This window comes from Rasamsonia byssochlamydoides (assembly GCF_041956645.1).
Source record: "Rasamsonia byssochlamydoides strain NRRL 3658 unplaced genomic scaffold VTN77scaffold_6, whole genome shotgun sequence".
In the NCBI taxonomy this organism is placed as follows: domain Eukaryota; kingdom Fungi; phylum Ascomycota; class Eurotiomycetes; order Eurotiales; family Trichocomaceae; genus Rasamsonia; species Rasamsonia byssochlamydoides.
Window position 1 is genome coordinate 147,979 of NW_027192389.1, and position 12,372 is coordinate 160,350.

Here is a 12,372-nt window from a genome sequence, read left to right on the forward strand (position 1 = left end):
TGATGGGATTGATTTCCTCTTGCCTTGTCTTGTCTTATCTGGTTTTTTTGAACGATATCCGCCTTTCTTTCTGCTTGATGGGCAATAAATAATGACTAACGACCTTGTTTTTGTATTCGCTCTCCTGACTGGTATGGTATGGTATGGTATGGCATGACTAACTATCTTCTTTTCTTCTTTGCAATTAATTGGGTCATGGTGTTATTCTTATTCTTCTCTGGGAGTTGGTGATGCTGCTATCTATCATTCTACATTTTTTCTTTACTTTTATTCATGGACGATCGATCGATTTGGATGCGATACGATACCTACAGTACATATACGTATCTTGAATAATGGTTGAATTATTCAATTATTGAATTATTTATCACTTATTACTTATGTCTAGCTGGCTATCAATCATCATCAGCCAGCCCAGCCTCATCTACCTACCTAGGCAGATTGCGTAGGTAAGGGTAGGTAGGTAGATGGTAGCTAGCTACATATGTCTTACTACTACTTACTACTTCTACTACTTATTACGGTTATTATTAATGTTGTTGTACGTTTTCTTTTTCTTTTTCTTTTTGTTGGTTTGTTACAGCTTCCTTCTTCTTCTTCCTACATGTATGTATGCCTGTATGTATGTATATATATACAAAAGCCTTGCATGTCTCGCTTTGCTCGACTGCTTTAAACTTTGAAGAAGAAAATACCTGTTCTAGAACTACCTACTATATATAAGTGATTTTTATCATCTACTTCCTAGGCGGGCTCCCTACCTATATTCCTTGCCATATTCTCCTTACCATCTTTCTTATATTAGGTATATATAGTATTTATTATCTACTTTCCAGGTCCCTACCCATATTCCTTACTACAGGTAAGTTCTTGCCATGTCCCTTACTAATACTTATCTTCCTTACTAAGGCATATCCCTTGCTGATAGTCTAATGGTAATATATAATTTATTACTAATAATGGAAGTGTTTTTTTTGTTTCAATACCGGACTGTCAACAGCAACAGCAACAGCAGAAGCAGAAGGATCAATGCCGTGTGATAGATCATCTGTTCATTTAAGGGAAATTTCCCCCTATATATATATATAGTAAGAATCTAATTCTTGATGCTGCTAGACTGGGTATCGAGCATACTGTGTGTGTGCATAAGTCTTGATCTGGTTAACGTCGTGAAGATCTCCATAATCATGAAATAATCAGAGTTAACAATATTCTCAAACAGAGAAAATAAAAATCTTCCAAGATTTCAATTTAACAGGGTTATTTATTTATTAAAATAAATAGAACTGCATGTATACATACACAAATACAGATCAATGCTGCCTGCCTGCCTGCCTGCTTCTAGAGCGGAGAATCTTTTTTTTTTTGTCTTTTTCTTCGTTTCCATCATAGCTAGCTAATTATCTTTGCATCACATGTGCTACCGCATGAGTACTCCTTCTCCGTCGGTCAATAGAAAAAAGGGAAAAAAAAAAGGTAAAGTGGGAAAAAATGTCTACAAAGGTAAGTCAAAGCTCACAACTCCGTGCAATGCATATTTTTCCCCATCAGATCGATCACGAAGGACGGCCATGTCCATATCATATGCCAAAAAAGGACAGAAAAAAGAAACAAACAAAAAAAGAGTCCAACCAACCAGTAGCTCAGTTAAGTCGAAGAAAGGAGATCTTTATATACACCAAAAAGAAAAAAAAATTCCCACCCTACATGAACGTAAGATATCAGCTACTGAGAGAAGTCACCTCACTACTCTTCATCTTCCCGCTTCTCGTGCTGGTGCTCGTCTGCCGGTTTCGCGAGCTGTTCCTTCCACAGATTGTTCGCCGCATTCCGGTCCAGGTTGGCGAACATGATGTTGAACACGTCTGAGTACCAGCTCACGGCATGGCCTTCGATGCCGTCTTTGATATTCTGCACCAGGGTCAGCTGAGAGTAAACATCGGGTCGAGGACAGATTTACATACCTCAGGAAGTTCCAGCCAATCGGACATGTTGTCGGCTGGGAAGATGATTGCCTTGGCACCAGCACGGCGAGCGGCCACCGTCTTCTCACGAAGCCCTCCAATACGAAGGACTTTGCCGGTGACGGTCAGCTCACCTGTCATGGCGATGGTTGGATCGAGAGGATGGTTCAGAGCCAACGAGAGCAGAGATGTGGCCATGGTAATACCGGCAGAAGGGCCTGAAATGGGTTAGTATAGAGACTCAAGAAACCGATAACACAAAGAAAAAGAAAAAAAAATCAACATACCATCCTTCTGGACAGCACCCTCAGGGCAGTGGAGATGTACCCGGGCCTTCTCAAAGAACCGGTTTTCCGGAAACTCCTTGGCCATCACCGATTTGGCGAATGAATACGCAATCTGCGTAGATTCCTTCATCACGTTCATGAGATTGCCAGTCGTCTCGAATCCAGGTCGCGAATCGTGAGTGAGCGCATTTTCAAGGATCGACTCGACAAACAGCGCGGCCCCTCCCAGGCTCGTCCAGGCCAGGCCCATGGTCACACCCGGTGGGAAGGTATCGTAGAGTCGATCCGACGTGAAAACAGGGGGCCCAACGTAATCCTTCAAACTGTCTTTACTGATGCTGACGTGCACGGTGTCAGGTACCTTCAAGGCCACCCGCGGAACCTCGGTCGTCGACTTTTCCGGATCTATTAAAACATCCTGGGGATCGGTCTCTCCCTGCTTCGCCTCCTCCTGCTGGGCAGTTTTCCCTTCCTCCGTTATCGCTGCTTCCTCCGGTAATACTTCTTCCCCGAGGTCCTGGACGATCTTCAGCGCGGCCTTTCGGTAAACCTTTTCAATTTGCTTCTTCAGGTTCCGGACACCGCTCTCCCGACAGTAGGACTTGATCAGCTCTTCGATAGCGTCTCTTTCGAGCCTAACGTCAACATCCTTCAATCCACTGAGCTCCTTCGCCGCTGGAGCAAGATATCTTTCCGCGATAGCCATCTTCTCGTCAGCGACGTAGCCAGAGAGCTCAATGATCTCCATGCGGTCCAGGAGCGGCCGCGGAATCGTGTCAGTCACGTTCGCCGTGCAAACGAATAGAACCTTTGACAAGTCCACAGGGACGTCCATGTAGTGGTCAAGGAAGGAGGAGTTCTGCTCCGGGTCAAGGAGCTCGAGCAGAGCAGAGGACGGGTCACCCTGATGACCGCGCCCGATCTTGTCAACTTCGTCGATGAGAATCAAAGGATTCTCAGTCTGACACTTCTTCAGAGCCTGAATGATTCGTCCCGGAAGTGCTCCGACGTAGGTTCGTCGATGACCCTTGATCTCCGCAACATCCGTCAGGCCTCCGACAGAGAATCGGTAATATTGTCTGTTGAGGGCGCGAGCGATTGATTTTCCGATACTGGTCTTGCCCACACCAGGCGGGCCCACCAGGCAGAGAATCTTTCCCTCCACTGTCCCTCGGAGTTTCCCAACAGCAATGAACTCGAGGATCCGATCCTTCACGTCTTTCAGTCCATAGTGGTCCTCGTCCAACACCGCCATCGCATTCTTGATTCCGAAATTCTCCACGCTCTTCTGGCCCCATGGAATCTGCGTGATCCAGTCCAGATAATTCCGAGTAACGTTGAATTCGGAGGCTGCGGGTTCGAGGTGCGCAAGCTTGTTCAGTTCTTCCTCAAAGACTTTCTTGACCGCTTCCGGCATAGCCAATTTCTCTGCCTTCTCTTTGAACTTCTCAACCAGCTTATCCTTGCCATCTGTCTCGATGCCCAGTTCCCTCTTGATTCCCTTCATCTGTTCCATCAGCCAATACTCCCGTTGTCGTTTCTGAATCTTGGCTTCGACGTCTTTCGAAATCTTGGACTGGAGCTGGGCATTCATCAGTTCCTTCTTCAGGACCACCAACGCCTTGGGGAGCCGATCCTCGATTTTCATCGTCTCCAAGACCTCCTGCATCTCATGCAGTTCGCCTGCAGATACTGCCGCGGCAAAATCTGCCAACTTGGCCGGTTCGTCACTTAGGTTTCCGGGGAACTGATCGGTGTAGAAAGCGGAAATCTGATCACGGAATAAGGGGTTGAGGGTAGCAATCTCCTTGCAGACGTTGACAATCTCGCTTGTCACCGCCCTGATCATGGGGCTTTTGCGGTCATGCGGCTCTTCCGTAAGATTCTCGACATTGACAAGGCTGACTGGGTATTTGCGCAAGAATGCCGTGGGCTCGTAGTGATAGATTTCCCTCGGTGGTGGTTGTTGTTCGACCGCGCCTTCTTCAAAGCTCGCGACGACATCTCCCCGCTTATCAGCGATGTCTCTCGAGATCTGCTGTTCAGCATTGCCCATCCTTGAGGGGTCATTGGGTGGCAGCAGGGACGTGATCTTGATCCTGCGGTGGGGATACAACACGGCAGTCACTCCGGTCTCCGGGCCACGAAGAGGGTAAGCTGCAGTGATCTGGGCAAAGACTCCCACATTGTACACCTCATCCAGACTCTCAATCACATCACCATCCGCATCTTCATCTTTGAAAAGAAACGCTCCCACATATGGCTGTCCGCGCTTCATGCTCTCCTGGATGGCTACTGCCACGTTGGGGTCCCGGATGGTGATCGCCTTATAGAAGCCTGGGAATAGAGGGCGCTTGGCAATAGGAATGGCCATCACCTGCGGATAGACATCTGGGACAGACGGCTTCTGTAGAGCCCTTTCTCCTGACCCTCTCCTGCCTCGCCTTCCCCCATCTTCTCCACTACCGCTACTTGAGCCACTCGGTCTATCTGACCCGCCACCGGACACGGGTATCGGAGCTGGAGTGCCAGAGTCGCCTTTCCCTTCCCGGGCCTTGTGCTGCTCGTCTACCAGCCCACGATCATTTTTCTCCGTAGCATTCTTGTCTTTCCGCCGCCCAGAACTCGTCGACGGAGTCTCTGCGTCTTGCTTCTCTACCACATCTCCATGCTTTTGTCGCGACTCAGAAGACTTAGTCGTCTCCTTGCTTTCCTTCGCCTGTTCACCACTCTCCTCCTCTGCAGATGTCGGGGGCTTCTCTTTTCGTCGGATGCTGCTGGATGAGAACGCTCGCGGGGCAGGAATGGCAGACCGGATAAAGCGGGACGAACTCAGTTCTGATAGGAGTGTCGCATGGTATCGCAGGGAGAGGTGAAATAATCTAGGATTCACGTTGCGTGGTGCATGGTGGAGCGCAGCTCTCCATCGAAGGCTCTGGCCGCGAAGCATGCTATATAGATGCTTCTCAATAGGGAGGGCACGTGCAGGCCCGAAAATAGCTCACACAGGCGGGTCAGGGAAAGAAGGAGAATCTGGATAGGATAGACAGGACGGGGAAAGAGAAGAGCAAGCGCGAAGAAAAGGCGTGAAGGGCAGCAAGCCAACTTGGCGAGAGTTTCTACTGATTAATCAACTGCTGCTTGCATTGCATCTCCGCCTGTCGGGGAACGCTGAGATCATCGCGGCGTTACGTTTTTCCGGGCTCCGGGCTCGACCGCCGGGAAACTTTTTCTCGAGACTCGAAGATTCCCTCGGCGTCGACAGCTGTCAATGCCTCCAGGAACCAATTCTGCTGCGGAATCCCGTTCCTCGTCTCAGCCTGTTCGATCTGAGGACGACGAAAGACGAACTCGTTCGGAGCTTATCTCGTGCATGAAGATTTGAACGAGGGATGAGCGCAACTCCAGCTGGACTGCCCAAGGCAGTCGCTCTCCCCGCTCGTCTGCTCGTTCGGACATCGCGGCCATGTCCCGGTGCCTGTCCCAACGTTCGACGACAGTCCCATGCCCGATGTTTTTATAGTAGCAGTAAGTCTTCCCCTCGACGGGGATTGGATGGTTCGCGGCCGAAGAATCACAAGTTTGGGCTATCCCTCAGGGTACGTGCTGTCCACTGTTGTAGGTGCTTTCTATAGCGTAGCTGTAGCTCACCACTTTCGCATGCAGGGATTCCACACGTCCTCTACGCTCCAGTCTATGAAAGACCCGTACAGCGTGCTTGGCGTTGATAAAAACGCATCCCAGGCGGATATTAAACGAGCTTACTACGGGATGGCGAAGAAATATCACCCCGATACCAACAAGGCACCCGATGCGAAGGAGAAATTCGCAGAGGCACAGTCTGCGTACGAGTTCCTATCAGATCCAAAGAAGAGAGAGGCCTACGATCGCTACGGCCCCGCAGCTTTCGACCAGAATGGAGGATTCGACCCGAACGCCGCGGCGGCTGGAGGAGCTGGTGGAAATCCATTTGCTGGAGCTGGCGGCTTCCATGGTTTTGGGAGTGGGTTCCCTGGTGGATTTGCAGCTGATATCAATTTCGAGGACCTGTTTGGTGCTTTCACGGGAGGAGCTCGCCGTGGTGGTCGGAGAGGACGCGGATCACCGTTTCAGGAGTCCATTCTGGTCGGGGAGGATATCGAAGTGCAGACAAACATCTCTTTCATGGAGGCCGCCAAAGGTACAGGGAAGGATATTTTCATCACGCCACTGGTGCAATGCGACACCTGTCAGGGTGACGGGCTCAAGAAAGGCGCGAAGAGGTCACAATGCAAACAATGTAACGGTTCTGGCACTCGTGTCCATTTCATGCAAGGCGGTTTCCAGATGGCCAGCACGTGTGACGTCTGCGGTGGCTCGGGTTTGGTCGTTCCTCGAGGTTCGGAGTGCGGTTCCTGCGGTGGAAATGGCGTTGTAAGAGATCGGAGGACAGTCCACATCGACATCCCTGGAGGCGTTGAAGATGGCATGCGCCTGCGGGTGGCCGGAGAGGGTGATGCGCCTCCCACGGGCACCGCTGCGGCTCCTGGTACTCGCACGCAACGAGGTGACCTTTACGTCTCCATTCGCGTAGCCCCAGATCACCGGTTCAGCCGCTCAGGCTCGGACATCCTCTATACTGCATCGATTCCCCTGACCACTGCACTACTGGGTGGTGAGGTTACTGTGCCGACTCTGGATGGCGAAGTCAAGGTGAAGGTGGCCACGGGGACTGGAACCGGGGATCGGGTCACTCTGTCAGGCATGGGAATGAAGAAACTGGGTGGTAGAGGCCGGGGCGCGTCGGGCGACCTTCGCGTTGAATTCAAGGTGCAGATGCCCAAATACCTGACTGCGAATCAGAGGACGATTCTCGAGGTCCTCGCCGACGAGATGGGCGACAAGACTGCCAAACGTATCATGAACGTTGGCAAGGACAGGTAAGCCGTCAGTCTCTTGCTCTTCTCGATATCCGAATACTGAATACTGATTGAAACAATCAACAGTTCGACCTCGGGTACCACTTCGTCCGAAAGCTCGCACAAGAACGAAGGTTTCCTCAAGTCTGCATGGCACCGCTTCATAAAATCATCCGATGGTTCTAAGGATTCCGATTCCGCTAAGAAAGACGACACGAACCAAGACGAGGCTAAGAAGGCCTCCGGATCTGGCTGAGCCGTTCCATTCGCGTTCCATATTCTTTTTTTGTGTTATTTGACCTTTTGATCCTTCCTGGACAAAGATTTGAGTCATAGCGCCGGCGATTTGGAGTTCATTTGTGGTTTGGCGGGTATCTTTGCCATTTTTCATTCCCTATGTTGAGATGAGGACTCGTCATGATAGTTGTTGTATTGGACCAAATAGACCGGGCTTAATCATCTCGTATGAAACTATCGAGATGTTCTGTACAATAGCATTGACAAATCTCCCTACTTTTTGCAATGAAAAGGACTGCGGGTAGAGGTGATTTTGGTATAGACTGTAACAGTGCATTGAATTCCGCTCTTTGTAGTTTTCGCTGCTGCGATCTGCCCCGCCGCTCTCTGGGGAATGTCCCTCCAATCCTTTTGTCATCTCCGACAATGAATGGCCACGAGCTGCGAGACGAATTCTCTGGCAAGAGCTGTTGGTGATCTATGTCCCTGCTTGCTGGTGACGGCGGCTGCCGAGGTGCATCAAGAGATCCAACCAGAGCGCCGATCAAGGCTCTGGCGGTGCCTCGTCCTGCAGGGCGGCAACTCCAGAAACCTTGCAGATTGATCGTCGTCCGTTAACTGGGCCCTGGTCGGTCCCAACTGGTTTTTTCATGAGGAAGTTGCTTTTCGAAGTCGCTAATCCTGTGGCTGGCCTTTAGAGGTCGGCTGCCCGCCATCCCTTCCATCCACCGTCGCACAACAAGCAGGGAGAAGATCTGATCTGATATTATTTCCGACAGCAGAATTCTTCTGCCGTGATCGATCGCTTTGACTGGATTTTTGTTTGACGGGGTCGTTATCTGGTCGCCGGCCAGGCAGCAGTGTTATAGCAGTGTTATTAGTTGCGATTAACTACCTTCTACCCCACACTGTTCCTCCATCCCGCCCTGACGTATCTCATCACCACCACGACTTCTGCTCTCACTCCCATCTTCTTTGACACCTTTATCTTTTTGATAGGAGCTTCTGCTCCTATCTGCCGTCACAATGGTCCAGTCGCCCATGCTGTCATGTCCGCTCAAGCAGACCAACGAGATCGACTGGGTCCAGCCCCTCAAGGATTACATCCGCACCGCATACGGCGACGATCCCGAGCGCTACCATGAAGAATGCAGTACCCTGAATCGGCTGCGACAGGACATGAGAGGGGCGGGCAAGGACAGCGCGTCGGGGAGAGATCTCTTATACCGATACTACGGGCAGCTAGAGCTTCTGGATCTTAGGTTTCCTGTCGATGAGAACCATATCAAGATTTCCTTTACATGGTAAGCAGGAAGCAAAGTCAAGAATCGAAGTCAAGAGTCACACGTGCAGTTGCTGATAAACGGATGTCGTTTTTGATTTGACAGGTATGATGCCTTCACCCACAAAGCCACCTCCCAGTACTCCCTCGCCTATGAAAAAGCCTCCATCATCTTCAACATCTCCGCTGTCCTCTCCTGTCATGCTGCGAATCAGAACCGCGCTGAGGACACCGGTCTCAAGACGGCCTACCATTCCTTCCAGGCCTCAGCGGGCATGTTCACCTATATCAATGAAAACTTCCTGCACGCGCCGTCGACTGACCTGAGCCGCGAGACGATCAAGACCCTCATCAACATCATCTTAGCCCAAGCGCAGGAGGTGTTCCTGGAGAAGCAGATCGCGGACGAAAAGAAACCAGGGTTTCTTGCCAAGCTTGCCAGCCAAGCGGCCTATCTGTATTCGCAGGCTGCCGACACGGTCCAGGAATATGTCAGCAAAGGCGTCTTTGAGAAGGTTTGGTCCATCGTCGTGCAAGCTAAGGCATCTCACCTTTCGTCCGTCGCCAGCTATTACCAGGCAATCGCCGATGCGGAGGGTGGATCACATGGTGTGTCCATTGCACGACTGCAGCTGGCTGAGAAACTGTCGACGGCAGCCCTGAGCTGGGCCAAATCGTTCCCATCTTCGGTTCCCGCAACCTCGAACTTGGCTCCGGAGGCGGGAGCCAGCCTGATGGAGATTGTCAAGCGGCATCTCACCCGGGTGAAGGAGAAATTGGCGTCGTCTGTGAAAGACAACGATTTCATCTACCACCAGCCGGTCCCTAGCGAAGCGGGACTGTCCGCAGTCTCAAAGTTGCCAGCGGCGAAAGCCATTCCCGTTAGTGAGCTATACCAGGGACAAGATATCCAACGGATCATCGGCCCAGACATCTTCCAGAAACTTGTGCCCATGTCCGTCACGGAGTCAGCGAGTCTGTATGACGAGGAGAAGGCGAAGCTGATCCGCGCGGAGACTGAAAAGGTGGAGACGGCCAATGGTGAGATGGCGGCCAGTCTGGACTATCTCAAGCTGCCGGGCAGTCTCAATATCCTCAAGGGAGGCATGGACCAGGAGATGACGGTGGATGAGGAATTCCGACGGTGGTGCGAAGAGCTGGCCGGCCATGAGTTGTTCCACAAAAAGTTCGATGAGTTGCAGGAGAACAAGGCGACAATACTCGAGGTGTTGAACCAATGTACGAGGCAGCTGGATATGGAGGAGAGCGTGTGCGAGAAGATGCGTTCGAAATACGGCGCCGATTGGACCCAGCAGCCCAGTTCGCGACTCACCGCCACCCTCCGCAGCGACATTCGAAGTTATCGGGATACCATCAACGAAGCGAGCGCGAGTGATGCACAGCTGATAGCTACGATGAAGCAATATGAAGCCGATTTCGATGAAATGCGCTCGGCCGGCGAGACGGACGAAGCCGACGTTTTGTTCCAGCGGGCCATGATCAAGGCAGGATCGAAACAGAAATCAGGTCGAAATGGACAAGCCAGTCCATACTCTCCTCCTGCGGAAGGAAGTCTCTTGGATGATGTCGAGGATGAAGGGAGCATATCTGTCGCGGAGCAGATCGCGAAGGTGGAGGAGCTGTTGAAGAAGCTCAATCTGGTGAAACGGGAGCGGGCGCAAGTGTTGAAGGATTTGAAGGAGAAGGTTAGCATTTCTACCTTATCTCTCTTTTAAAGTTTGTGTCTTTGACGGAACAGCAACTGATAGCTCTCAGGTCCACGAAGATGACATCTCCAATGTTCTCATCCTCAACAAGAAATCCTTGGGCAGTGGGCAGGAGCAGCAGCTGTTCCAGGCCGAACTGGAGAAGTTTCGGCCGCACCAGAATCGCATCATCCAAGCGAATCACAAGCAGGCTTCACTGATGAAAGAGCTGACGAAGGTGTACGGGGATCTGCTACAAGACAAGCGGGTGCGTGCCGAGCAGTCGAAGTACGAGGCGATCACGCGACAGCGGAATACAGTAATGGCGCGCTACAAAAAGGTCTACAACGCGTTTCGCGAGCTGGTCTCGGGGCTCTCGCAGGCGCAGAGCTTCTACAACGAAATGCGAGAGACCGTGGACAGTCTCCGGAAGAATGTTGATACCTTTGTCAACAATCGACGATCCGAAGGGGCGCAGCTTCTCAGCCAGATCGAGCGCGACAAGGCCAGCAGTGCCTCGGGACAAGAAGAGCGAGAGCGGGAGAAGTTGAGACAGTTGATGGAACGCCTGTCGACGGAGCCTACACCGTCATCTTCGTCGCCATCGAAGCAAAGGCCGCCGCCCCCTGCCAAAGGGAGTGGCCATTCGAGCGGCACCAAGTCTCCTCCCGTTTCATCGCCTCATTATCCCTCTGCCACTCCTGTTCAACATGCTTCCGCTCCTCCTCCATCACAGCCCGCCGCCCCATATGCACAGTATATACCATCCGCAGTCCCTGTCGCCGGGTACTATCCCGGACAACAACCATTCCAGCAGGGCGCGGCAACGCCTCTGTCGGAGGGTTACAATCCGATGGCATATCCATACCAAACTCCCGTCTCTCCCCCACCGAACCAGCAGTTCTTTTCGTCCGCCCCTCCATCCGCATATGGTGGTTATCCCCCCAGTGCCAACGCCATTCCTCCTCCGTCTCATACGCCGCAGTTCATCCCACAGGGCTACATCCCGCCGCCGCCACCACCACCACGACCGCAACAAACTACATATCCGCCCACGACAGGGCCGTATCCATCGGGGCCGGGAGGTTATGCGCAGAGCCGACCCTACGGGACGAGCCAGCATCATCACAAGACGTCACAGTCGCAAACGCAGCAGCAATCATCGCCTAATGACCCATGGGCTGGACTGAATGCATGGAAGTAACGTTAGACACGAGTTTGAGGGTTGGATGTTTGAGGGTTTGGATGTTTGAGGGTTTGGATGTTTGAGGGTTTGGATGTTTGAGGGTTTGGATGTTTGTTTGGGCAGGTATTTAGTTAGTTTCACGACTAGATTTTTCTTTTCCCTTTTCCTGTTGCATGTCGTCATGTCTGTCTCTCTGTCATGTTTTTCATTCCTGTCGTGTTTTCTCGAAGAGTGTCGCTTTAGGCGTTAGTCCCCTTTTCTATTCTCGTTCTTGTCACCCCTGTCGGCATGCAACAAGTTGAGTGTACGTTTCAATCATACCCGGGCTCATATGAATATGAGGAGGAATGAATATTCGAATATGAGAGAACAATAATTATGAATGGTTTCTCATTTACATCATTTCCACAGTTGACACGGTTGACACGGTTGACAGACGACAAAAACGTGGACAATAATGCCCGAGCAATAGCTAACCATGTCTTCCGCTTCTGTCGCTTGCGAACAGCTTCGCTGTAATGTATGTACTGTACAAGCAAGTCGAATAAAAATAAATAAAGAGGGTGGAATTGGAATCGGCTCGTCTTCTCTTCTCTTTCTTTTCGTTCTTGCTTTGATCGTCTCTAATATATATATACCTGCTGACTATATACCTAGGTATGTATGTATATACTATACCTACAGTACTGGGTATACATAATATGAGCCCCTCTAGCAGTCAAGTCTTGTCTTGTGATGAGAGCTGGGCTGGAGAAGACAAGACACATCACCTGAAGTCAAGCTTGTTTGTACTCTCTCTCTCGGAAAGGGAA

General features: G+C 51.1%; 3 protein-coding genes across 3 annotated transcripts; 2 read left to right on the plus strand and 1 right to left on the minus strand.

Annotated features, from left to right (window-relative positions):
• Window positions 1-1,746: 1,746 nt before the first annotated feature.
• VTN77DRAFT_7330 (uncharacterized protein) lies at window positions 1,747-5,201 on the minus strand (the record flags this gene model as incomplete). Its single annotated transcript, XM_069423708.1, has 3 exons — window positions 1,747-1,911; window positions 1,965-2,182; window positions 2,252-5,201. 3 exons carry the CDS (start codon window positions 5,199-5,201, stop codon window positions 1,747-1,749), a joined length of 3,333 nt encoding a protein of 1,110 aa, XP_069281136.1.
• A 442-nt stretch (window positions 5,202-5,643) lies between these two features.
• On the plus strand, window positions 5,644-7,405 carry VTN77DRAFT_7331 (uncharacterized protein; the record flags this gene model as incomplete). The annotated part of the gene is made up of 3 exons (XM_069423709.1): window positions 5,644-5,850; window positions 5,918-7,170; window positions 7,237-7,405. The coding sequence occupies 3 exons, from the start codon at window positions 5,644-5,646 to the stop codon at window positions 7,403-7,405; spliced, it is 1,629 nt and encodes a 542-aa protein (XP_069281137.1).
• Window positions 7,406-8,412: 1,007 nt separating this feature from the next.
• VTN77DRAFT_7332 (uncharacterized protein) lies at window positions 8,413-11,578 on the plus strand (the record flags this gene model as incomplete). The annotated part of the gene is made up of 3 exons (XM_069423710.1): window positions 8,413-8,690; window positions 8,775-10,374; window positions 10,445-11,578. The coding sequence occupies 3 exons, from the start codon at window positions 8,413-8,415 to the stop codon at window positions 11,576-11,578; spliced, it is 3,012 nt and encodes a 1,003-aa protein (XP_069281138.1).
• Window positions 11,579-12,372: the final 794 nt, after the last annotated feature.